The sequence below is a fragment of the Amblyomma maculatum genome, chromosome 1 (genome assembly GCF_055883805.1).
Source record: "Amblyomma maculatum isolate TAMU_Amacu chromosome 1, ASM5588380v1, whole genome shotgun sequence".
Taxonomy (NCBI): domain Eukaryota; kingdom Metazoa; phylum Arthropoda; class Arachnida; order Ixodida; family Ixodidae; genus Amblyomma; species Amblyomma maculatum.
In genome coordinates, this window is record NC_139344.1 from 198,713,973 (window position 1) to 198,740,939 (window position 26,967).

General features: G+C 45.5%; 1 protein-coding gene across 4 annotated transcripts in view; it reads right to left on the reverse strand.

Moving 5' to 3' along the window:
- Window positions 1–26,967, reverse strand: part of Sf3b3 (splicing factor 3b subunit 3) — a 61,243-nt gene that overhangs the window by 8,474 nt on the left and 25,802 nt on the right. For all 4 annotated transcript variants that reach the window (XM_084590004.1, XM_084590005.1, XM_084590003.1 and 1 more), the window contains exons 8-19: window positions 16,920–16,994; window positions 16,735–16,838; window positions 16,319–16,580; window positions 12,584–12,656; window positions 11,968–12,119; window positions 10,889–11,044; window positions 6,439–6,594; window positions 6,235–6,363; window positions 5,298–5,420; window positions 1,446–1,600; window positions 318–492; window positions 80–253 (exon numbers count right to left, since the gene is read on the reverse strand). In XM_084590004.1, the coding sequence (XP_084446130.1) occupies window positions 80–253; window positions 318–492; window positions 1,446–1,600; window positions 5,298–5,420; window positions 6,235–6,363; window positions 6,439–6,594; window positions 10,889–11,044; window positions 11,968–12,119; window positions 12,584–12,656; window positions 16,319–16,580; window positions 16,735–16,838; window positions 16,920–16,994 (1,734 nt within the window). The remainder of the gene's footprint in view (window positions 1–79; window positions 254–317; window positions 493–1,445; window positions 1,601–5,297; window positions 5,421–6,234; window positions 6,364–6,438; window positions 6,595–10,888; window positions 11,045–11,967; window positions 12,120–12,583; window positions 12,657–16,318; window positions 16,581–16,734; window positions 16,839–16,919; window positions 16,995–26,967) is intronic.

Here is a 26,967-nt window from a genome sequence, read left to right on the forward strand (position 1 = left end):
CACGGTTCATACAATGTTGTCTTGTGCAAGCACTACCTGCAGCTTCAATGGGTGCAGATGTAGCCGTGAAAGCCCTTACCTTGCAAAGTGTTTGGCCATCGGCAGGGTTCAAGATTCTGATTACCGATGCCCACATGCCAGAGCCAGCCTTTGGCGAACCAAACACTGGCTCGGGTAGTACTTCACTCAAGAAAGCAGCTGCCATCTCTGCAGCCAACTCCTGCTCTCCTTCACCAGCTGCTTCTACCATTTCCTGCAATAGTAAGTGGCAGTGTGCCAGCATGTCCTAACCCTTGCAAACCTCACCGCCATCTTACCTCAGCCATCTGCTGCTTTCGCTGATGCTTCATCTTCTCTGTATAAGCGTTGTGGTCAGTTTCCACAACTATCAAATGGCCACTGTCAGTGTTCACAACAAATTTGCGAGGTGTATATTCCAGCGGCGTTGACACCTGGTTGAAAACAGCTCCAAGCTTTTCAAGGGCAAGAATTCTATTTGAGGAAAGAAACAAAAGGCCGTAAGAAATTACTCATAGAATACACTAGGCCTGTTCTGCAACTACAGTAGAGCCAACCTTTTAACAGTATATCTACATGTAAAAAACACAGGCTTTTATGTTTTCCTGAGGACAGAGTGATTCAAAGAGACATTTATTCGTACATGACACACCTCTTATGCTTAGTCTCTGCACACGAGAAGGATGCAGTAAAGTTAAATCTATGACCACATTTGGTTTTCAATAGATAACTAGTTTTTTTGTTTTTCAGTTACAGTAAAGACACCTTTTGTTTCACAACAGCGACAGTTTCCAGGTGAAGATGATGCTGCAGCATGTGCACAGTGTAAGGCATCTTGTAGCAACAGACATGGGTAACGCTACACCTACTACAGTCAGAGGCAAATGGATAACATGGCACACCTGCGTTCTTAAACGCACAACAATAAAAATATAATAAAAGTGGCAATATGAACGAAAGCTGATGCGGGCAGCTGAAAACGAGAAGATAGTTCAGTGATATAAAAAAATAAAAAATATCAGGTTTTTTTTTTTTCGTTTCTTTCTTTTTTTTTTTTTTTTTCTTTCTAAGGAGGTTTTGCGGGTTGGGAGGTTCACTTATAACCGGCAATACACGGTGCATGGATATTGGTCGGGAGTGAGCCAGTAGTTCAAATTAACTGAGGTCAAATTAAGAAGCTTTTATTGCAACAAAAAATACTACCCCATATTGGTATAGTTAAATGCAGAATGGAATTATTTCTAGGCACCTTTTTTTTTTCTAAGAAGAAAACTGTGTTTAGTAAGAAGACAAACAATAAGGCAGCATTCATCGTCGGAGCCATGCCACCACAACAACTAAAAGATTTCTGCAGGCCCAAGTGACTTTCACTACAAAAGGGTTCTACCTCATATAAGGTGTTTCATAAAAATAACATCTCCAGATACCTCAGGGTGTTTGTAGAAATCGCCACAATTCCTTCAGGGCACTGCTCGGATGAAAACCCAGATGCATATTCAAGTGTCTCATACGACAAAGGAGTCAAATGAAATCGATTCTGGTAGTAGTAACTCAACCATGACCGACTTGACATTGCCAAGGCCTAGAAAAACAAAGGCAAAAAAAAAAAAAAAGCCACTTTTAGCAAATTTAAAAGGCACGAGTTACCTTTTCTAGTACTATGCATGCACAACAGGTCAATGTCCACTGGCCCTCATGCAATAATAACCAAAGTGCTTTAAACAAGATTGAAGTCATGTTTTGCCAAGACTTTCTTCACCTTGTGCCACCCCCCAGAGAACCACATACAGTAAATCCCCGATAATTCGAACTCACATAATTCAGTCGCGGATAATCTGAATAATTTCTGCGGTCGCATAATTTTTATTGTAAATTTAACCGCACAATTCAAAGCGACGGCCTGCCCCAGCCCTATTAATTCGAAAGTTTTCGAGGCTTTGCTGGTATACTTGATCCCAATTTAGCCACAAACCAACGAGGCAAAGGCACCTCGAAGCTATGAAGTGGTGCCGCAAAGTGATGCTTATGCCTGATATGCCGTAGCGTGCCAAAAACCACTCTGTGGTACAGCTTGCCGATCACCGAAGCGCGTCCCTTGAGAGGTAAAGACATGCTTCACTGCAACGCACTTGTGGATACTCTCAGCGCTGTCAAGGCATGGCCGATCTGGAAGTAGCGGTGCACGCACTCTTCACCCCTTTCCAGCCCAGCCATGGCCAAAACAGCGTATAGTGGAGTAGCTGAAATCAAACCACCTTCCACTCATAGCAGCCACAGAGCATGTCCTGCGGAGCCCTTGCCGTTTATATAATTTAATGGTGCACCATGGCTGAAAGCTTAACGGGCATCTCGATTACTCACATAATGAAACCACCCCTAAGCTGCTGAGAATTCTTGGAAAAAAAAAAAAAAGTCCTTCGTCTGCACGTCCCTCAGATTTGGGCCGTCATACTGCGATCTGCAGCACATTTCTTGGCAGTGTGCCAAGATGCTGCGCAGCGATAACACCATAGTGCGTTTATCTTATGTTAGCTCCTGGATTTGGCCGGTGTGTGTGTGTGACAGGGGGAGGGGTGGGGTGACTTAGCAAGAGTGCCAGCTGTGGCTTGCTCTGCTTATCCGGTTGCGCAAGCCTGGTTTTCAGTATGTTCGCTTTCTTGTGCCATCATTGGGGCGTGCGCCATCCACAGCCACAAAACCATTGGAAAGCATGATAGCAGCAAACACCGTTTCGGTTTAACGATGCTAAAAAAAGTCGGTGTCATGATCGCGGCTGACGGCGTGCATTTATTGATGACTGCTAAAAGGGGAGGGGCACACCCAGCTTGTTCTCGCAATTAAATTTTTGCAATTTGAAAATCTGGTTAATTCATACAGTTTTACCGTTCCCAATGACTTCGAATAAACGAGGTTTTACTGTAGTAGTTCAGAAAATGTAGATACAGTTACGGCAATTCATAAAATAAACGTGAAATAAAGAGATCTCAAGAAATTTCAAAATAACTAATTTCTTCAAATAAAGCACCCTTGAAACAAGAACAGCATTTTTGCTTGAGAGTTTGCTTGTCTGCCTACACGTGTACAGTTGAATCCCGCCACAACGAATACCGCCACAACGAAATTTCCGCGACAACGAATAATTTTTTATTCCCCGCGAGTATCCTATAAGAATTAATGGCCTAAATTTCTCTGCACAACGAACCATTTTTGCAGAGCGTTTCCGCTTCAACGAAATTTTTGCGTTCAAAATCGAAACCGAAACTAGTTTTATTGGCGAGAAGTCCAAGTCAAATCCAAAGCCACATTAAGCATGAAATCACGTGATTGCAGTTCCGCCATTTTGGCTTTGTGTCGTGGTCGCGTTGTTCACTCGCTGCCTTTCTCTTCGACAACGACGAGTTTTCATCCGCAGGACACGATGGCAACGCAAGTGAAAAAACGCAAAACTCTTTCCCTTGAGCAAAAAGCTCAAATAATCGCCCAAGCAGAAAGCGGAAGGAAGAAAGCGGCAATTGCTGAAGACTTCGGAATTCCTGCAAGTTCGCTGTCAACGATTCTAGGCAATAAGGACAGCGTGAGAATGGCACTTGCTTCAGGCACATCCTCGAAGCACAAAAAGGTGACGCGGCCCCTCCATGAAGAGTTGGACAAAGCAGTGCATGCGTGGTTTGTGGAAGCACAAGCCAGCAACGTCCCCCTGTCCGGAAGCATCGTCCAGCAGAAAGCCTTGAACTATGCATGCCTACTTGGCATTGATGATTTTAAAGCCAGCATTGGCTGGCTAAACCGTTTCAAGGCCCGCCATAACATCGTTGGAAAAGTGTTGTGCGGCGAGTCAATGTCAGCAGACGTGGACGGAGCAGCTGCTTGGAAGGCGAGTAACATGGCCGGAATTTTAAGCAACTTCGCGCCTGCAGACATTTACAACGCCGACGAGACCGGGCTATTCTACGAGATGTTGCCGGCTAGGACGCTCGACTTCAAGGGGCAGCGCTGTCACGGCGGCAAACACAGCAAAAAACGCATCACAGTGCTGCTTTGCACAAACATGGATGGCTCGGACAAGCGTCCGCCGTTAGTCATAGGCAAAAGTGCCAAGCCGCGCTGTTTTAAGGGAACTCGTAGCCTACCTGTGCAGTACAAGGCGAACAACAAGTCATGGATGACCCGCGCTATTTTCACCGAGTGGATGATGGCATTCGACCGCGACATGAAGCGGCAGGGCCGTAAAGTTTGCTTGCTTTTGGACAATTGTTCAGCGCATCACTCCGACGAAGTCAAGCTCACTAACACGGAGCTGAGGTTTTTCCCTCCCAATTGCACGTCTGTCTTACAGCCTCTCGATCAGGGCGTGATTCTTAGCCTGAAGCGCGCTTACCGCGGGAGGTTAATTCAGCGGCTGCTTTTTAACACTGAAACCGGCCGAGACACGAAGGTGGACTTGTACGTGGCACTGCAGATTATGTCTGCTGCCTGGAGCACACTGGGGCGCTCAGTAATTGTGAACTGTTTCAGGCACGCCGGATTTGCCGAAGGTCGACCCGTACACTCTGCTGGCCTAACACCAGGCGTTACAGACGACGACGAAGAGGCGTCACCGGCTCCGGGGATCGCGGCCGCCTGGAAAACGCTGGGAGAAATAGGAACCCATGCCGCCTAATCTCGAGCTCGACGAATACATCGGCGCTGACGCTTGTGTTGTTGTTCACGAAGATGTGAGTGATGAGCAGATCATAAAAGCTGCCCGGAATGATAAGGACTCTTCCGATGAAGAAGACGACGACGTACAGGAAGCGCCGGCTGCGGCAACCGCCGTACAGGTGATGGACGCTTTTGATGTCATCAGGAATTTCGTTGCTGTCCGAGACGACGATGTTGCAATGGGTTTGCTGACCGAGTGTGAAAATCGCGCGACGGCGTTGCTCGCCGTGAAGCGTAAGCAAACCAAGCTTACAGATTTTTGGCATTAAACGCCTTTGCTGCTGCTTGGGCAATTCTTTCTGCGTTTCACGTCAAATTTTTGCGATAACGAAGTTCCGCGAGAACGAATTTTTTTCGTGCACCGTGAATTTCGTTATAGCGGGATTCAACTGTACTGCCAAAGTACACCATTTTCATTCCTACGTTTGACCGCTGGCTTGTAAATTTTTCATTACAAGGATACTTCAAAATAAACAATTTTTGACAGTTCTGAGTGGTTTATTTTATCAAGATTTGACTGCAATCCAATCTTTTCGAAAGAAGTTTTTAGAAAGGCAGCAATGAAAATGCGTACTTACCGCATCACTTCCTTGCATGCGAACCTTGAAAAGTTTCACAGGCCTGGAGCCCAGATAACGCGTGCGGGTATCTGAAAGATCTCCTGTGACCTGATCCAGAACAGTACGCAGCAAGACTCCATTCTAGCGAGACAGAAAGAGAGAAAAGGTAGGTGGAAACATCAGAAAGCATTGCTATCCTCCCAAATGTGATCAATTGTAACACTTTAATAAAGCCGGTCAAGTTGGAACATTCCAACACTATAATGTTCATCGGTAACAAAGCAAGCAGTAAAGTCCCAATCACTGTTCCAATCTTAAAAAAAACAGTAAAACGCCTCTACGGTAAAGTCATTGGGACAACTAACAAAGTCTTTACATCAGTTGTTGGTGATGGCATGGTTGTGAGGATGGTGTCAATTCTACTTGAAAGCACGCAGTGTAACTATACAAAACAAATGCTTAGAAATACCTTCCACTCTGCTCCAACCAGCCCATTAGGTATTAATAATGTATTTTCAATTATCCCATCTTATGTTATCACATTTTTTATTTCGCTCGAGTCTTGTGGAAGTGCCATATTCGCATTAATAAAGCGCTAGGTGAGTGAGGCGGCAGAGCTGAACTCGGTATGAAAGCCAACGCTTTGCGTGAACATGGCATCATCTTCCACAGCCTGAGCAAAAGGCAACAGTTAAGTATAATAAATATGAAGTCTTGAAAAGAAAAGGACAAAGAAGTGTACGGGACGAATGCTACTTGCAATTTTTTACGCTATACCAAGTAGCCCAGCAAACCATTTTGTTAAGGTGTTTTTACTATAAAAGAAAAAAAAATTCAGCTACAGACGGTAAAATGGGGCCAGTTTCAGCCTACTATTATACCGGTTCTTACTAAATCTAAGTTTACTATAGACTGCAAAGGCATATTACAACATTCAGATTGAAAGTGACTTTACCTGCAAGCCAATATTGAGGTAAAGAATTCCTTGACCACTGGTATCCACTTCAGTCATTCCCATTTCAACAATAGAGAGAGACTCGGGGGTAGCGGGCAGGGCTTGCATACTTAGTGGAGACAAACAGTCCTATGAAATTTCAATAGGCATTAGCACGCTTTCACAATAAAACCACACTTAATGCGCATGCTGTGTAGGCTTTACCGAGGGATCCAGGGAAATGATCCGGACAGTGTTGTCCGCCAGACCCACAGCCAGAAAGCGTGACCGTTGTTCACCAGTAGGCACACTGGCTAGAGACATGCAGATGATGTCAGCTGACATTTCTCTGCGATCAGTGTACTCATTCAGTTGGCCAGTCTAATAAACGGGGAGGACATGAAAGAAAAAAAAAAAAAAAAAAGCAATGAGCACAGCCATGCCTACACCAAGCATATGCAAGGCAGTAAACTTAACCTCACAAGGGCACATAATGCTCAAGGAACATAAGCACAAAAAACAAAATGCACAATCACTGGTATTGCATAATGAGATATCCTGTAAGTGCTTAGACATGCAAACTGGCCACAATAAATGAAACAGTACAGTCGCACCACTTCTAGACAGAGGAACCTTCTTGTACTGCTGCTCAACTGAACTGTTGATTAAAGTCGACAACAATTTTTCGGACTAGGCAGAACCTGGAAAATGGCCCGAACAATGTAATGGCAGGAAAAAACAGCAAGCTTAAAAAGAAATGACTTTGCGGATGAAAAACAACTCCAAAAACTGCATTCCTGCATTTTGTTGGCAAGTGAGCCAGAGTCAAGCTTTCGTTGCATCCACATCACGTCATGTCACCCGCCAACACCAGAATATAGTGTTCTAGAATCGAGAAGTGTGCCCACTTCAGCGTGTGGCAATGGGAGCGAGGTGGTCGCCGGAACGATGAAAAGCGTAGGTGGCACTGTCAGTCACAGGAGCGCATCAGAAGCATGCGCCGCAGAGGAAACGTTCGGGGCGTCTGCTTCAGAGGTTTGTGACCTATATGTTGATTCCTTTACATCGCGTTCCTTTTCTGTCATACTATGACACTTAGTTGATGACTGGGCAAGCAGGAAAATACTTGTCTGCAGAGAGCGCAGTCACAGTTCCAGCCCATCTCATTGGGCTTTAAACCCTCTCACTGAACGTCCTTTTTCTTTCTTTCTTTCTTTTCTTGCTCATTGCGCACTCTTTCTGCTGTCTTCCCCATTTGAGCCCTTCCCTTCTCGAGATACACTCTCTTCGCACGGTGGGGGATCACATTGCCATACAAACGAGGAACACACCTATCTTTTAAGTCCCTTCGATGAGCTTGACCGCTTGGTTCACGAGGGAAGGCTCGATGACCTCGAAGCTACTTTAAACGTTCTTCCTCCAGATGATCATAAGTACGTCACTAGGCACAGTTATAGATGTGTCGTAGCTTATATTGCAGTATATGTGGCTCGAAAGTTCATGCACAAATCAAAATGCAGTGCTTGTTCTGCGTATATCTAATATCGAGCAAATCGTACGCGGCACAAAAAAAAAAAAAAAAAAAAAAGAAGAAGAAAAAAAAAAAAAAAAAAGAAAATAAATTCATCTCAAACTTCGACCACACAGGCCTTCTTTATTCGTCTGCGGAGCTTAGCTCGTAAACACGCTGGAAGAGCCTTTCACATCTTTTTTTCCAGTTCAGGGAAGATTAATTCCAGTGTTTTATGTATTCGTACCACATATGCTTGAACTTTTTATTTATATTCACTTAAGTTGCGAAATGTTTATCCTGCTAGCTTTTGGTGTCATCCGCTGTATGGTTTCATTCTGCATACAACTGCTAGTTCTTATGTAACCACCTACATTCAAATAAAGTATTCAACAGCCCTTGGTATAATTTCTGTCTTCAAGCAATCTTCGCATACTCTATATGTGGGGAAAACAAAGTATGCTAGCCCTTCACGATGTAAATACGTGCGTGCAAACTGAATGAGGCACAAAGAAAAAGAAGACACAGGACACGTGCCAGTTTGCACCCAAGTATATACATCATGAACAGTCTCCAACTAGCCAGACTTTCCATCCCATTACGCTAGCCTAGCCTAAAACACCCTCCATTGAGTTTTCAGTCTGCGTGAGCGTCGATGGAGGACTTCAGTCTAGCCCGCATAAACTGGTGTATCCGATAACAAAAAGTTGGGATCCTAAAAATACGCTAGGCATTCGTCAGTGTACCTGCCGTTAATGTTCGAGAAATAAAGTACTCAATATGTTAAGGAAATGTCTTAGTGTTGCTGATCAGTTAATTTGCAATCTGTATCTTACACTGGCGGCATGTGACTTGCCGCTTATGCACATTTTCACCGACGACGGCTGCTTTTATTGGGAATTAGTTCCTTTATTCATGCACAGAATCGGTTTAATACATTTTGTCAAGCGTGTGGGAGCTAAAACGACATAATTTATTGCTGTGCACCTGTGGGGTCCGAAGAACTACAGCAGTGGCACAGATGGTTCACCCAGCTGTCTGCTCAGCGTTTATTGCGCTCCTCTTACACACAGCACCCCCTCATGCCGTCCGGAGCGGTCATCGCTGGAACGACCAGCTCGCTGGCGGCAGACGGCACATTTTTCAATTCTAGAACACTATAACCAGAATGCGAGATGCTGCTGCAGGTCATGCTGTGGGATAACTGCCCTGTGATGCGCAAAGAAAGAACAGCATTTCCTGTGGCAAGGTCGTTCATGAGGGCTACCCGTTCCCCATGATTCCTTTATCTGCCCCACATCTCATGCAGTGCTGTCTAAGCCGTGGCGGATGCTGCCAATGTCCTGTTTTAACATAATCCCGCATTGAGTAGGCATAGAGCAGCAGGCCACTCCGCCAGCAACGATGAGCGTTCAAGCAGCAACAATGAGCTGCAAATAGCCAAAGCTGTCCAAGTATGTCCAATAGATTGCCTCCATTTTAATCTAAAGAGGCATGTTTCACAGCAACAGAAGGTTGCCTGTTTGCAACGGTGATGCCAGCTCGTGCCTGCCTTGAGCCGAAAAATTGGCTTGAAATAATAATAATAAAAAAGATACCCACAGCACTGCTGAAGTTCGTTTTAATCTGAAAAATCCATCAGCTACTGTACATGAAGAAGTAGCTGTAGACATGCCTTCAAAGCTGCTACACAGCCAGAACCTGTCTCTACTGCATGCGCCGTGGTCACCTTAAGGCATTTCAACCCATAATTCTAGCTGCATACCTATTACAGCTGTGGTTTTAGAACCTTTACACAACCACAAAATGCTGTTACTTGGTGTAAAAAAAAGATAAAATAAGCACAAATTTGACTTGTATCAAGTAGACACACACACTCTTCAGCCAAAGGCGGTCTGCAAGCGCGCATGGTGCCTGACGCGAACATCACGAACACTCCGATCTGTCCCTGCCATTACACGGCGCGTGAGCTACACGTTTCAAAAACCAACGACCTGTTTGCAACACTAGCAGTAGAATGCATGGCTGTCACGTACTCCTTTCTTCTCGTCCTGCAGTCTATCAACTTCCTCTGCTCCTTTTCTTCAAAGCTTGAATACCCTTTCAGCTCTCCCCAGCTCTTTCACGACTTGCAATGTCCTTGAGCGAGCACCAAGAACATGGAGGTGCATTTCCCTTTTCGACGCCTGCCATGGCACTGGCAATAGCAACGCCTGGTAACTAGTTTGGAGTCCTTCCTTTATGTTTTCATATTATGTGCCCACGTGCACGAAGCTTCTGAGCTGGTAGGACTGTAAAATCTAACATTGACCCCATTAATTTGAAAATTCAGCTAATTCAACCTAGAAGCCTAGTTTGGACAGAAGCAATTCTATGACGCCGGACAGTAGCTAGTTTGGACATGAGCAGGCCTTGCTCCTGCTACTTCGGATGAGCGATCGCGTCGCGGCACAATGCGTGCTGCCAGCAATCACCGAAAAACAGGCCTCCCTAATCCCTCCCTAACGTTCCCAACAGCATGCATAAAGTGAAGCCCTTTTAACTAAACAGGAAAAAGCCATCGTTCTCGCAAGAGTTTCATTTCAAATACAGACAACCAACCCAGAGGCATTCATTAGGTAAAATTACTGTGATGCAAATGCCGGCACGCCTGTCAAAGGTGCTGGCACACTGCCAAGATAACGACGCGAAACAGACGCACTAGTCACTAGCGTGTTTTTTTTTTTAAATTCTTAACGGCAAAAGTGGGGGGTGGGTTCATTACGCAAGCAATTAGGGTAATTTACCGAGAATGTGAGATGGTGAAATAATGAGGTCAAATCGGTGGTGAGGCGAGGAACTGCCCCCAGTTCACTGGAAACGTCGCCATATTGCCTGACCCTATTAAGCATTAGGAGGGCAATAGATGCTATTCCACCGGTTTTGGGTAGTGTCGTCTGCTACCCCAAAGACCCAAGGGGCATTTGCACTTTGTGCACTCAGCTGTTTGCTCATCCCTGCCAAATGGTAAAGTCAACTTGGTCTAATAATGTTTTGATACTGCACCTAGCACACCAAGGCAATACTTGTGAGCATTAGCATGGTTTGACACCACAGCAAAAAAGCCGCATACGGCAGGTGACCTATAGCAAATTCATTTCACATTGCAGAACAAGCGATACTCACGGGATCCATCTCAAAGTAGACAAGTTCTCCACCAGTAAGCGCAATCACAACTTGGCGCTGATTAACAGCACACTTTACAATTGCTTTCTTGCCTGGGGTGCGCCATTCATTGACACGCTTGTCAGCACGAATGTGGCGAATTCCTTCGGGGTAGACCTAAAAAAGAAAAAAAAAAAAAAAGCTTCAGGTTAAATAACAAATAGAACTAAAATATAAAGCAAAACACTTCCCCCTTTAGGGTGGCCGTACGAGTGCTGTGGACCAACTCCGTCCCGCAGTTTTTGCCCTAGCGCACTGTACTGAGTGTGCGTTTGAAATTTTGCGCCCTTCTGAAGAGCTGCACTTACTTATTAAACTTCCATATTAGCCAAACTGGCAAGATCAATCTTGAGAATTTTATTCATGCCAATGGAGGGTAGGGGGGGGGGGGGGGGGGGGGGGAGAGAAGTGTAGGCTGAATTTGGAGGCTGCAAAGACTGCACCATGATTGCCGTCACCGCCACAGACTACAAATGACCACCACGCCAACGTCTATGAAAATCGGCACGGTGCACACCTCTATTTTTTCTTGTTATGCAGCCAGCCAGAGCTACTTTGGCTTTGTCTTGCATTGGCCTCGACCAGTTGCTTAGCCGATGGTGCCAGTGCAGCCATTGATGGTGATGCTGGCAATTATAATGCAGCTGCCGATTTCTTGGTGCGGGTTTTGCAAAAACCATTCGTGCGTGGGCAGAGGCCACTTGGCGGGAGATTTAGGGCACTGGTCGCACAATCAAAAAACTTAATAAAAAATCGGGAGTCTCCCGGTCGAACCAGGACGGTTGGCAGGTATGCACTTCCCAGGAGCGATGAATTCCTAATTGAAGAAAATACGGAGATAATAACAATATTGCAGCACTGTACAGCAATTGTTCTCCAAGAATCAGCTTCGTCCCCAAGAATGGGCCTCGCAGCAACGGCAGTTATCGGCCGCTATATATGTTATATACTAGCATGCCTTCAGTGATCCGTACATCATCGCTGGATATCAAAGTCAGCTCAGTGGAACACAATTTTTCCGAATGAAACAATAGACCCACCTGAACTAAAGCATCATCCCCAATTTGGGCACATGACAGTGTTGGTGTTGTTCCAAGGAAGCCAGAATCGGTGACCTCTTCCACGGTCTCACCGATGGAGAGCACCAAGGTGGCATTCACGAAGGACACTATTATATAAGCATCATAGTCCTCTGCAGTAAAAAATAATTCAAAATTAATAGCACATTTCAGCACGAAAGATAAAAAGCCTTTTTATGACTCCTGAGGCAGACAGTTGCTTGAATGAAAAGAGCCTGCACTAGCTTCACATCCAAGTTCTGTGTTGAGCATGACAGCCATTGCAAAATGTCCACACAAGACGGTAAAAGCGCGTTTTACCTGCTTATAAATAGAGTAACGTAGCCTGAAAAAGACGTCAGGGAACAGCAGATAAGTTTTTGAACCAGTGGGAATCTGCTGCATTAAACTAATATAAAAGCTAATTTGTGTGTGAATGCTAGAGCTAGGTAAGTATCCTGGCTTTAAGCTTCCATGAACCCCATCAAAAGTGCCAAATGATGAGAAAATTAAACAAATCTCTTAACAAACTAGAGCACCACACTCCTGTTAAACAAAAATGTAAACAAGCACAAAAGGCTAGTGGATGGATTCTTACCATCAGATTTCCTTTTAACTGTCCACACTGCATTGGGATTGCCAGGAAGCTCAGACACGGCCATTTCAGAAACCTGAAACATACGATGCCACCTTGAGAAATCTGGCTTGTGCATTTGACGACATAAATGACCATTTATGTTAGACTATTCAGCTATTCAGCCTAATTTAACCTTCACATTGGTGAAGGTTAAATTATGCTAATACTGCATATAACCACCACAATTAGGAACTTCAACAACATCTCATCTGGTGCTGTAGTGAATACGAGCACACTCAACATGCAGACTACGGCGGTCTCATTGTCGGGCAAGGTGATTTGCCTGCAGCCAAGAGGGTAGCACAAGTAGACGCATAAACAGTGTTTGTGCAGGGTGCTCAAGCATCAAATGCAGAATTTGTAGCGTTTTATTTTTCTTTCTTTCGATCCTTTGTCATTGGGCACAGATTCAGCCTAAAACACAGCCTAAAAGAAAGGTAAACAAAATTAGATGTACAACATAAAATGCAGCCCCTGAAAAGGCTTCTCAGCAACAAAGTCTTCACTAAATCAGAGTGCCCCTATAGGCCCCATGCACCACCAATAGAATTTGAACATTTTTTTTCGATCCCTCGAAGTTAGAATTATCAAGTTTTTACAGTATACTGCTAATGCTGCAAAAGAGAAATCCTAGAGGTGTTCACATTTTTTCACAAGGGTACATGGATAAAAGTACTTGCCATTAAAAAAATAATAATAATAATAATAAAAAAAAAAAAGCTTTTTTGTGACTGGCGACGACCTGTGTGCTAACCGAAGAAAAACCTGGATGGCTGCAACTAATCTACCAGTTGCATGCCAATTACAGTAAAATCTTCCTGATATGAATTTCGTAAGGTTTGAAAATAGTTTGATCCACTGAGTTCGGATTAGACTTTTCAGCTGCATATACAGTCGAACCCGGATATATCGAACTCGAAGGGGATCGCGAAATAGTTCGATATATCGATAATTCGATATACAAAAATCGGCTTGTGACGGCCCTTACGATGCGAAAAAACGATACCGTATTTGTCGCGCAATCAACCCACTCGCATAATGAACCCACCCTCTACTTTTGCACCCGAAAATTAGAAAAAAAAAAAAAAGCGTTAAGGCCAGCTCGCTCACATGCAAGCGATTGAGCGATCTCAGCAACGAGCGGCAGCGACAGAGCGAAAAATTTCAATATTGTTGGATCTCGCCGCTCGAGCCACCGCAGCAGCTCAAAACAAGGTTTCTGTGTCGCCGCGGCAGAAATCGCGAGCGTTTTCACTTGCATGTCGATGGCGCGAGTCACTTCGTTTCGGTCGTCTCATCCACAGCTCATTGGCAGCGTGCCAAGATGCTGCGCAGCGATAACGCGATAATGTCGGGGCGCGTTTATCTTTTGATAGCTCCTGCGTGGCGGGGAGCGAACTTGGCAGAGTGCCCGTGAAGGCTTTATTGCACAAGCCTGGTTCGATTTATCACGCCTCATGATCGCAGCAGCTGGCGCGTGCTTTCGTTGATTCATACATGCAAGGATAATGACTCCCGAAAAAAAGAAAAAGAAAAAAAAAAAAAACACCTGCCGCTTTTTAACGTCCGAACAGCACAACCATAGGAAAGAATGACTCGCAAAAAATTAAAAAATAAAATAAAATAAAACGAGAGCTGTCGTTTTTTAACGTCCGCAGGCGCCATAGCCACGTCAGCAGCCGCCGCCGTGCGCAGAGAGTTCGCAACAAACGCTGCAGAAAACATCCGAGGCCTGTCTGAAAATGGGTTGAGCTGGCTTGGCGCATGCGTTGCGCGTGCTGAAGGAGAGAGATAGCTCGGCAAAAGGATGGGCACACCCACGCACATGGCTTGCAAACGTCATGTGTTGGCGCGCGGGAAACGATAATTGCAGATGCGCGCCTTTGGGGAATGGGCGCGGCGCTGGCCAGACCAGCGGTCGCGGAACTGTCCCCTCTCATTCCTTCCGCACGTGGCTTGAAAACGGCACGCGGCAAACGGCCAAGGGTGATGTGATCGTCTTTGGGGAAGGCACATTTTCCAGTGCGTGGTGCGGAGTTCGATATATCGAACGACCGGTGAAATTAAGTTCGATATATGACGCGGCTTTCCTATACTTTTACATGGGATTTTCAAGGGGATATTCCGCGAGTTCGATATAACCAAAATTCGATATATCCTGGTTCGACTGTAATATACATGTGCACTTAATTGCATGTGTGCCTCACCAAGGAAACAACCCCGTGCATGCGAAGCAGCAATCATCGCACAATCAAGCTGCGCGAGGTGTAATCGCAGCTAACCAGAATAGTGTAACCCACCATACTGCTGCCATAACCCACTCACAATGGTGGGTTCAACCATTCAAAGATCTGAAGCAATTTTTGGAGCAGAAGAATTTCCTGTTTGGAGCAATCAGAACTACAATTCTTTAACAACCTGGGAGCAGCATGAGTGGAATCATGGAGTCACCTAGCACAGTTTGTTTCTAATGGGATAAATTTAGATTATGTGTAACTATGTTTACTACAAACACTGACACGCGCATTTTAACAATACTGGTACTGTCCTGCACACAATTTCTGTCACAAATACTTGACCCAAACAACAATTTGTTTTTTAATTTAGCACTATCTTAATACTTCTTGCCATTCTTATCAAATTCATCAAGCCTTCGAAGTGCCTCATATCAAGACTAAATTTCCTTTAAAAAAAAAAAAGAAAAAGAAAGCATGTTCCTATTGGACGTGTTTCAAGCTTTTGTACTTCAACCAATGACCGACAAAGAGAGGTGACCCTTTCTTCCAGAAAACGCAAATGATTACGCACAAACTCCGAAAAGCGAATGGCCAACTCCTCACAAGTGATAGCGCTTCAATACAAACGTGTTCACTCTCAATACCTATACAGGTGATAACTATGTTTCCATTATAATCATGTTGCTGTGCACAAAGGCTTTCGGCAGAGACAAAATGCTAGTTCCAAAAGACCCATACGCTGATGTGATGCAATTTTTCACTCATCAAACACCGGACGTCCGCTCTTCATGTACGGGCACAAGCAGTACCCGCCGACCACAGCTTTAAGCCCAGGCCTAGCGAAATAGATCATGCACCAGCCTGGTCCAAGCCCGTGCAGTGCTCTTGTTCTACTTTTGCTCCGATTCATGTGTTGGTTGCATGCAAGTGGTAGTATTCAACCGCTGAAACATTTCAGAAAGTTGCCAAATGAAAGCTCAAATGTCTCTAAAAAGTAAGTTCCTTATCGCAATAGCATCACTTTTGGCACAACTGGGGTGCAATATTATCTTTTTACCCCTTCTGGAGGAGGATGGCACAGGAAAATGAAAACATATCAAAATGATGCAGATAGTGCATCTGGAGCACTGCTGTACTCATCAAGCTTAGTTGCTGAGCAACAAAATATCTTGCATTGAGTACAGGTCTAGAAATTGCTCCTGCAAATAGCAAATTGCAACCACCCCTCTCTCCGCCTTCTATCCAACACTCAAGCGAGTTTCTTAGGAAACAAAATAGTTAGGCTTAAGAAAAACACTGAAACAAAATGTGCTCACTGTTGCACTGCGCATACTTTTGCCCATCCTGGGCCAAAGGGACCATTGGTCCTCCCCTCCCAGTAGCGTGTACACATAGCAATTCAATGAGTGGAACACTCTCGACACACTTGCAATTTTTCCACTACACACTATTGACTCACTTCTAAACCATGGCGAAGAACACGTAGGCAGGAGCGTGGACCTCGACCACAAGCCACATACAACTGGGGTGTGTCCTCATTGGCCAGGTCAGCGATGGTGCAGCCCATGGCAGGCGACAGTGAGTCCAGTTCCTCAACCGGCAGCAGATTGCGCAAGGCACGAGGAGCAAAGAAGAATGTGTCTCCTTCCTCAAGTGGGATCGCACTGCTGAATTCTGGCTCTTCATCTTCTTCACCCAGTCTCGCAATCTGGTACAGGCAACTGCACGCAACAGTTTCTACACGTCAGCCCCTTCAGACCACGACAACAGCAGTGCCAAGCCAGTCAAAATATGAACTGCTCATAAACTGAGCCCTCAACTGATATCTGACAAAAACACAAGCAGCAAGCAGATGGTAATACAGGATGTACTCACTGGTTTCCAAATTCTGCGGCGACAAACAAGAATCCGGTTTTCAGCACACACATGCTGGTTGCCACGGGAATGGTGTCAAAATACTTCAGCTTAATTTCAGTAACCTAAAATGGCAAGCACACCAAATGAAGGTGAAGCCAGCGCAGACAACGAACTGAACAGGTACGTCCAGAACAGTTACATACCATATCCTCATCAGTCTCCAATGTAATCTTGAAGATGTCTCCTTGTTCAGTTTGAGCTAAAAAGAAAAACATGGACTGGAAAAAAAAAAGAATCCACAATAAGACAAGCAGATTTCCCTAAATTCACTGCTGCCCCAAAGTAGTAGTAATAATATTAAAAAGTATGTAAAATAAAATCCTGACATGAAACTCGCAGTGTTGAAAAATATGTGTATCAACCAAAATTCATACCAGCAAGAAAGAAACAAACATTGATGTTTAAGTACAGAAAACCCATTCATGAAAACTTGTTTAGCACTAATCCTATTCAAGCTTTACAATGACGAATTCTTGCTCATAGCCAAAAGTGCATGCTGTGAGTGTGGCAAGAAAGGTTGCCAGCAATGTGTAGGTTGCACACCACCACTCGAGAGAGTTTATGGTGTATACAGTAGAACCTCAATTATATATTGCTAGCTGCATTACACTACTTTCCGGTAAATATGCTCCCGGCTACTACGCTCAAAATTTTAACAAAATGTGGTTGTATAATAAATATGTTTGGCAATCAATCGGACATGTGCTCACATACAAGGACACTTACGCAACATACCGTATTTACTCGCATAATGATCGCACTTTTCTTTTTAAAAAACTGACGCAAATTTCGGGGTGCGATTATTACGCGGGGTAAATTTTCTACAAACAGATGCTTGGGCAAGTTGGTAACTCAATTTGACCGGAACAGTGCGCACTAAGACACAGACAAGAAGAGAGACACGACACACACGAGCGCTGACTTTCAACTGGTGTTTATTGTTTGGAACGAGGCATATATACACAGTTCCAACAACACAAGGAAAAAGTTGAAAGTCAGCGCTCGTGTGTGTCGTGTCTCTCTTCTTGTCTGTGTCTTAGTGCGCGCTGTTCCGGTCAAAATTTTCTACAAAAAATTTTTGAGCACCGAAAACGCAAACAAGTTGCAGGTCAGACGTCTTAGAACATATATCTCGATTACAACCAAAAATAAAAGCTGAGTAAGGCTTACCTTCGCAATAAACACGCACATTAAGCATCACATGGAGTGCACAATGCCCATTTATTTTTTTTTCGTCAGTACTCTAATCAAAATCTGAATCCTCGCCATCCTCGCTTTCACTGCTGCACGACTCATCGGAAACGGCAGTGTCGTCGCTGGGAGCATCTTCACAATCCCACAGGAAGTCATCTTCCGTTCCATCCAAAGCGTTAGATATGCCTGTCTTCTTAAAACTCTTAGCCACTACCTCGTCGGGGATACTGCTCCATGCTTCTGTGATCCACGAGCCCAGCATCTCCACGGATGGCCTTCTAATCTTTCCGCTCGGCGTCAAATCATGCTGGCCCATCGCCATCCACTCAGCATAAAGTCGTCGAACGTTGTCCTTGAACGGTTTGTTCAAAGACACGTCGAGAGGCTGCAGCAGCGAAGTCAGGCCGCCAGGAATGACTGCAATGTCCGTGCGCAGCTCTTTCAGCTTGGCACGCACGCTGTCCACAAAGTGACCCCTAAAACTGTCCAAAACCAGAAGCGAGGGAAGCAGAAATGCTCCTGGTCTTCTTCCCCAAACAGTCTTGATCCAGTCAACCATCAGGTCTGCAGTCATCCACCCTTTCATCTGTGCACGTATATGGATGCCACGGGGAAAGCGCCAGACGTCTTCACGAGGACGCTCCGAGCACCCTTCTCGTTCACAGTTGTATTCCGGGGCATGTCGAACGTCAGTGGAGTTTGATCGGCGTTTCCAATTTGCGACATGAGGTAACCGCATTTTTCGCAAAGCCTAGTGACGAAGTGATGGAAGTCTATCACTTTGCTTTCATACGCGGCTGGGAGCCGCTGGCACAACGACGTCCGCCGCCTCAGGGAAAGTCCATTCCGTCGCATAAAGCGAGTCGTCCAACCGGAGCTAGCGCGGAAATCCTTTGCGGCGATTCCCAGCTTCCTGGCAGTTGTGTGCGCCTGCGTCTGTATCATTTCTAATGACACTGCACAACCATCCTTGCACAGGTCCCTCACGTATTCTAGGACCGCCTCCTCAACACGAGGGAACTTGCCCGTTTTGGGTCCACGGAAAGCCCGCCGTGTCTTGTTCGTAGCCATCAGCTTTTCGCGCTGCTTCTTCCAATAGCGTATCCTCATTTCGTCCACGCCGAAATGCCTACCAGCAGCGCGGTTGCCATGCTCCAGTGCATGGTTGACAGCCTTGAGCTTGAACGCGGCGGTGTAACTGGCATACCGCCCCATGGTGAAATGGCGTAAACTCGCACAAAAACACAAAGCACGCTACGACGCTGCCGAATTGCAAAATGGCGAACGCCGCAAAGCATGGAATCATGGGAACTCCAACGTTACTAGACTAGGTTGGGACCTTGTCGGAATGCATTCGCTGCGGGATGACTGCAGATCAACCACCAGGCGGCTCCATGTTCGGGGTGCGATCATTACGCGGGGAATTTAAAAAATGAAATTTTGACCTCAAAATTCAGGGGTGCGATCATTACGTGAGTGCGATCATTGTGCGAGTAAATACGGTAAAGAGCAACAATGTGGCGAGTCAGCTAATGCGATGGCTGCTCCACAATGTATTGGTGTCAGGGGCGCGAAGCATCTAGAATCAAACTGAATAGGCATTGCCGTCAACTGCAACTGACTGGATTGATTACTGAAGTAGAATCTTGGTGATACGAATTTCGGAATGATGCCAATTCTTAAAGTTCCTCGGACAGAGTGCACTGTGCACAATGTGCGGAATTTCGGATGTTCCAACACTCCCACACCACTACGGATGATATGAATGCGCAACCGCAACCTTGAGCTCTATGCACTGCTCACATTGTTGACTCTGCAACCCCTAGCCGTGCTACATGCATTGCAAGCAGTTTGCAGCAAAGTGCGGCCTGTACATTGCCAACTTCATGACTGCCAGTCCTGCTGTGCACAGTGAGCAGTTGGTGGCAGTGCACACGGCAGGCACGCACAGCTCACACATCGCTGACTCCACGATCGCTAGTCGCACTATGTGCTCATCATGATCGCCTGTAGTGCTGTATGCGCCATGAGTGGCCAACTATGGCCATGCGACCGTAAATAAATCTTCTTGGCTGTAAGCAGATTGGCGTGAATGCCTTTCCCACGCTTCTGCAACTGAATTTCTGCATGAATTTTCGGATATTAATTTTTTCGCGACCACGTGAGGTTTATATTCCAGAGATCCTACTGTACACCCCTTCTGCATTTAGGACGAACTAAAAAAGGAGCTGTCTATACTTGAGATACATTTTTCTACACTTTTATACAGTGGCAAAACTAAATGCCTTGTACCTCATTCAACAGCTAAAATTTTAAAGGTCAGACAGTTTGCAGATCACATGCTTTCCCTAATATGTTTTTCAACACAATTAAAAAAATGTATTAACGAGGTTTTACTTTACTACGCAATTAGCAAAACAGACAGAGAAATTAAAGTGCTAATTATTTAATGGTCAGAGGCGAATAACACATGATGATAAATGTACAGTATTGTCTTATGTATCATTATAATGAAAATGCAATCAATATTGCTGTCACACTCCTTATGGGGTACATCTATCACTGCCATCAGCATGCGGATTATATGATCAATTGTCCTCTTGTTCAGCAGAGTGTAACCAGAACAAGACAACTACGTTTTTAGAGCTAGACTTCCGCTTGTGTCTTTGCCTAGTTTAACCTTTTACACTTTTGTCAGCGGCTGTATGACTTCCTTCAACAGAGAGATGGTTCTTAATATGACCATTTATGCTTCAATTATTTACAGTAGAACCTCGTTGATACATTCCTGGTTCATACAATTTCCCGTTTCGTCCTCTCAAAATTGTGGGCAGTAAAACATCTACCATAGAGTTACATTATTTTTATTCCAGTTACAGTGAAATCTTATTACTACAAACACCACGTTAAAAACATTTTCAAATTAACGAATTTTTAAGAATCCCCAGCAGATTTCCTATGTTTTCAATGTAAAACTGCTTAACAATTACGAATTCGGCTAAAATTAACAGCGCCGCAGCTCGCAACTCTAGCGTGAAACAGAAACCCCCGTTTCTGTGCGTATGATGCGTGGGCTGCTGCTATCATCATTAGCATATCTAGTGCCAGATCCTAGCGGTTTAATATGCAGCAGCCAGCATGCCTAGACGCCTGCCTTTTTTCTTCCTGTGTTCTGCGCCATTCGCTAGTCGGTCGTTTGTGCCATTCGAGCGCGCAGGAATTGTTTTTTTTTTTGTTTTTTTTTTTGTCCTGAATTATCTTATTGCAAAGCTCTTGCGAGATCAGATGATTGCAGCCAGCGAAGTGCCAAAAAGCTTTCACCGCAAGAAATCGACGCAAGAAAAAAAGCGAATCGGACTGCAAACAATAGACCTCTCCCGGCCTAAGTCATGAATGACGTTTCGGAGGAGGGGCGAAGGGGGCACCCGCCCCTTGGTGGGCAAAACATTCCGCTGCTGGTGGCATGGTGCGGCGGATTTGGTGGTCTCGTCTGGTGACAACTTTCTGTGCTTTTCGCAACGCCGTCAAGATCCCGCGTGGTGTGATGCGATATTCAATAGCAGATGACCAACTACATGTTTCTTCCATTCTATACGTGGTCCAAATGTGTTTCTCAGCTGTGCAAAGAGCAAAGCGACAAACGTCGTGCGCCGGCAGGCCCCGATAGTGTTCTCGACTGTAAGCATATTTTTTGGGCATACAAGTGTGTTCACGTAATTCTGGGAAAAAGAACAGGCACTTATTAGTTTGCTTTATTGCCCTTCCGAACGAATCGTGCTGAATGCTGGCCAATCACGCTTTAAAAGGCCCGGGAGGCATGCGATCGATTGCAGCGCTTTTAGAGATTCTTGCTCGGCATTGAATTTACTCCAGTTCAGTAGGCCATGATGAAGGAGCTAGCTCTCTCAGCAAACGGCTCCCTAGGTCATGCCAGCGGCATGATCGCACAAGTACCAACAGCATCCCTTGACGGAATCGTTATATAGCTCGTTCAAAAGCTATCGTGTCCCAAGCGAAAAATGTTTTTACTGAAATCATTTAAGCGCCCTTATGAATATTTGTGCGCCTTGCATGAATATTATTTTGTGGTACAAATCACGCTTTGTTACTTTCCATACCAAGGGACTCATTCGCGTGTTATTGTTACAGCTTCCTTGTACAGTAGAATCTCGGTGATACGAAATTCAAAGGGAGACGAAAATTTTCGTATCACCAAAAAACGAGCAAAATTCGTTTTCAAGCCTTCCAACAGGTACGAAATATTTATTTTCGTTGAAAGAAATCGCGTATATCCTTCTGCACCTTTTTTTCCGCGAGATCTGATAACAGAGAATTTTGAAAACTGAAAAATTGGGCCGCTGTCTTCTCCCGCACAGACTCGGAGGTCACGGCGCGCCGCAGAACATCGATGGCGTGCATCGTTTCTGCTGCCGTCGGCGGTGGGTCATCAACGCTTTGGTCGTCGTCATCTTCGTCACTGCATGGAATGCCAGGCTGTGATGACGTTTCCTCCGCAATATCTTCAACCGTGCGGAGACCACAGGTGGCGAGGTCGTCGTCCGCGGTGACGAAATCGTCGACGCAACAGTCGACGTCAAGTTGATTCCAGACATCGATGGGAATCGGGTCTGGCACTTGCGAGGCAGTAGCCACAGCAGATTTGAAAACCCCACACTTCGCGAAACAATTGGCGATGGTCGTAGGAACGACGCGATCCCAGGCAATTGCAAGAAAATGCACAGCGTCCAGAAGAGTGATCTGGAGATTCGCGTCCTTCCTTTCAATCTTCGCGAGGAGGCGGCGCACCAACAAAGCTTTAAAATGGTGCTTAACATTCCTTATAATCCCAGCATCCAGTGGTTGCAAATGACTTGTTGCGTTCGGGGGCAGGAACACCACCTTAACACTCTGTAGTGTCATTTGTTTTGGATGGGCGGTGCACTGGTCCAGCAGCAAAACTATTTTTCTGTTGTGGCAAGACATCTTGCGGTCGAGGTACGTGACGAATTCCATAAACAAAGAAGACGTCATCCATGCTTTTTTGTTCGCCTTGTAGACGCAGGGCAGTCGACCGGCTGCCTTAAAGCATCGGGGCTTTTGATATTTGCCAATGACTGTCAGCGGCATCTTTTCCGATCCGTCGGCGTTGCAACAAAACAAAACTGTGATACGTTGTTTGCTCTTTTGTCCGCCCCGGCAGGCATCGCCTTTAAAGCACAAACTTTTTTCGGGCTGGAGATTGTAAAACAGCCCTGCTTCATCTACATTAAAAACATCACGTGCCTCATATCCCGCTATGTAAGACGGCAGTGTGGTTGTCATCCAGTCTTCCACAGCGGAGGCGTCGACCTTTTTTCCTTCGCCACAAACGGTCTTGTATGAAAGATTATGACGCACCTTGAACCGGTGAATCCATCCACCGGAGGCCTGAAAATCATCAATTCCAAGTGTGAGTGCGATGTCCGCTGCCTTCTCCCGAAGCACTTTTCCGTCGATGTTGACGCCGGCCGCCGTGACCTCTCTGAACCACGTTAGAAGAACCTCTTCCAACTTCACATGGTGGGCAGTTTTGGCTTCTTTAGAATTCATCGCGAAGTGCTGCACATTCTGCATAATTTGGTCGCGCTGACCAACGATCGTTGACAACGTTGACAGCGGCAGGCCTAGCTCCTTGACCATGTCAGTGCGCCTTTTCTTGGGCTCTTTGTCCACCTTATTTAAAATTTCCAATTTGTCTTTAAAGGTCAGCGCCTTTCTCTTCCGTGACATTGTAGTATGATGTATCTTTTCGCGTTGCTGAGATGATCACAAAACGACGCGCTATCAACGCGTTGTCAGCCTCAACAAACGAGAAAACGAAGCAACGTGTTGCCGCTGCAGCGGAGACTCCGGAAATCGGAAGAGCGTGGCCTGCGGGGCGGCGGAGAAATGTGGAGAGGGCCGCAAGGCCGTGCGCACAACACCAGTAGCAGAAAGCAACAACGAGATAAAAAAAAAAAAAAATGCGGGGGGAGGGGAGAGAAAGAGAGAGCGGAAGGAGGGGGGGGGGGGGGGGGGGGGGCAAGATATCGCTGCCTTCTTCGCCAACTTCGCTGCTGCCGCGGGTTGCCAAGCCGGTTTTTTTCCTCGCTGTATTTTTCTTTTTCTTCTTTCGCGCGCGTGTGCGTGATCCGTGCTATCAGTGCTGCGCCGCTGCGCACGCTTTTCTCGCTGTGCGTGTGTGCGTGGGCCTCGACCGGTCGTGATACTGAAGTTCGTATCACCCGTAGCGAAAAGAAAAAGTGTTCGGAACATCCGATTTTTTGCCCACTGAACGCAATGCAATTCGGCCGGGGAATTTTATGAATTCGTATCACACCGAATTTCGTATCAGCCGAGTTCGTATCACCGAGATTCTACTGTAATACAGTTTTGGTGACAGTACTACACAAATAGGCGGAAATAATTTTTTTCTTTGCCTGGCTGAACATAACAAAAACTAAAAATGTCTGTACTTGGGACAACTGTCCTTTCTTCCTGTCGCTCGCCTCTGATTTCTCCTACCCGTCTGCTTGCTATCCCTTTATTTCCGCTGCCCCAGTTCAGGTGCTTCCGCTCATTTCAAAAGCAAATACCGGGGCAGGCAAACAATAGTTTTCCTTCCTTTATTATTTTTATTTTATTCTATAATAAAACCACTTGCTACTACTACTTGGGATGAAAATCATCCAGCCAAGCACGAAGCTCGTGCGTGCGCTGCTGATTTCACTCATAGGCTTCCAAAGCGCCGTCGAGCGGCGCTGCTGCTCCTGACTGGGAGCGCCATCTCTGACAGAAAAGTAGAAACTGGGGATACACGCGGCGGCACCACCTAAGCATCCCGTGCAAGTTTTCTCTTTTCGCTCGCTCGCTTAAGCGCACATGCAGACGTCTCGTGTTGCTTTGTCGCGCGGACAGAAAAGCACACACTGGACGCCGCCGGCTCAGCTCGCTAACTTCACGGTATGCGCCGTGCGCTTTCTTTCGCACAAGTACGCGCCTTGACGCGCCCCCACAGGCGTACCGCGACATGCCACCTGCATTCCGTCTTGATTGGGCAACCTGACGCGTAATTTCATGAAGGATACTTAATTATAGGTGAGAAACGTTTTATTCACGTCTGCACTGTAGAGCAGACAACAGATGGGGATGAGTAAATATTGATTGTGAATGCGTCCCACGTTAGCAAAAACGTAAGAAGTCCATCTCGAGGTAAGTCCGCTATGTAATTATATTGTCTTATATAATATGTTTAAAAACTGCTAAAGTATCATCAGTACTGTGAAATAAAGTGGCCCGCTCGTTGACCATTGTTTTGGCCTGTAGCATGCCATCTATATACAGATTTGTTTTTTAATATTACGACGTTACCAAAGGAAATCTTGCAGTAGAAGAATAAGTATATAGTCCGAAGGAGGTGTTTCTTCAAATACAAGAATGCTAGCAATCTCATAAGCACATGCGTGCTCCGTGCGCTGCACGCGACATAGCCGGCTCGCTGGCTCGGAAGGCAGGTGAAATCTAAGCTTGTACTACATTGTGTTTTATTTCAGTTCTTATTAAGGGGGGACACTGGTCTTAAAACTATTTTCCTTATTTACCAATCAAAATTGGTGCAACTTGGTGGGTTTGTGTAGATTCCAAAACTGCAATTATTTATTTTGTAATCCAATTATTTCATGAGATAATTACGCCAATTAGTCTAATTCTTACAAGAACAATTACAAAATGACCCCTGAAGAAAAACTTCAGATGAACACATTGCTGGACACTAGTAAGAATGAGGAACACAATGTTGCAAGCAGTTTTTTGATTGAGCAATTATTTCTTGTTTTACTGCATAACAAAGTTCAAAGTTCAAATTATAGCATATAATGATCACAAAAAAAAAAAAAGCCATTTTAAAAATTCTGAACAAGAAATTAAAAAATCTACTTGCAACATTGTGTGCTCCGCATATTTGGCTTCATGCTGAAAAAGAAATTATTACTCTATCTGCAATAGGTGCCGAGATATTAAGGCCGCCAAACTGCAAGTGGTCGACAATGCATGTTTTGAGAAAAGAGCAAAAAAGAAACGGGATTATTTAACAGACATTCACTGGTGCAATGCACACATTTACATTTTAAAATGGCTAGAAACCTCCAGGAATGTAGTCGCTTTGCTTTCCAACGTCCAAGTGTCGCCTCTTTCATTTTAATTTGCAGTTGCAGCACATTCAGTTGTCACTTTTTCGACTGCGCGAGTCACATGCAGGCAGAGACTTTTTTTTTTTTTGCGTACGTCGTTTTGCTACGTCCTCGCATCAAGACCGCGGTGAGGAACGTTTATTGCAAAAAGGAAATGTAATTTAGAGCTGTTTGCTGCTTCCCAGTGCTCTGCATTGCACTGGAAGCAAGTGCATTCACTAAGGACTATGAACGAGGTCCGATCAGCGCGAACGCATGGCGAGCTCTACGAAGACGACGTGTCCCACAGTTTACGCATTGGAGAATAAGTTTGACGGCGATTTCTTATCCCCGTTCACTTTTTTAAATGCCAATATCGCCGCCGTATGCTTTACGCTTCGCCAATCTCGGCAAACTGTTATCTGACGATCGTGAACTCCGCCTCGCCAAGCGGACTGTCCGCCGCGCTGTCGTCATCGTCACAAAAACAATCCGTCTACCGCTTCGTTGCTGGATTGGCGCGAGTTCAAGCCTTTTCTGTTTTGAGCTTATCTTTCTGCTCATCTGTGGCCTGCGATATCACCGTCGCGGCGGGTGCGACCACTGGCAGTAGCAGTCTCCCGTACTGGGGAACGCGCTAGGCCTACTTCAGGCTCGTATACACGATCGTTCGGCACACGACTTTCGTCGGCCTGAGCGCGCACAGCCGGGGCAGGGCATCACTTGAGATGATTAATCAACTATTTTTTTTTCACTTTTTTCACGAATTCTTGCCGTGAACGCACCTCGCGGTTAGGAACCAAGCGCGGCC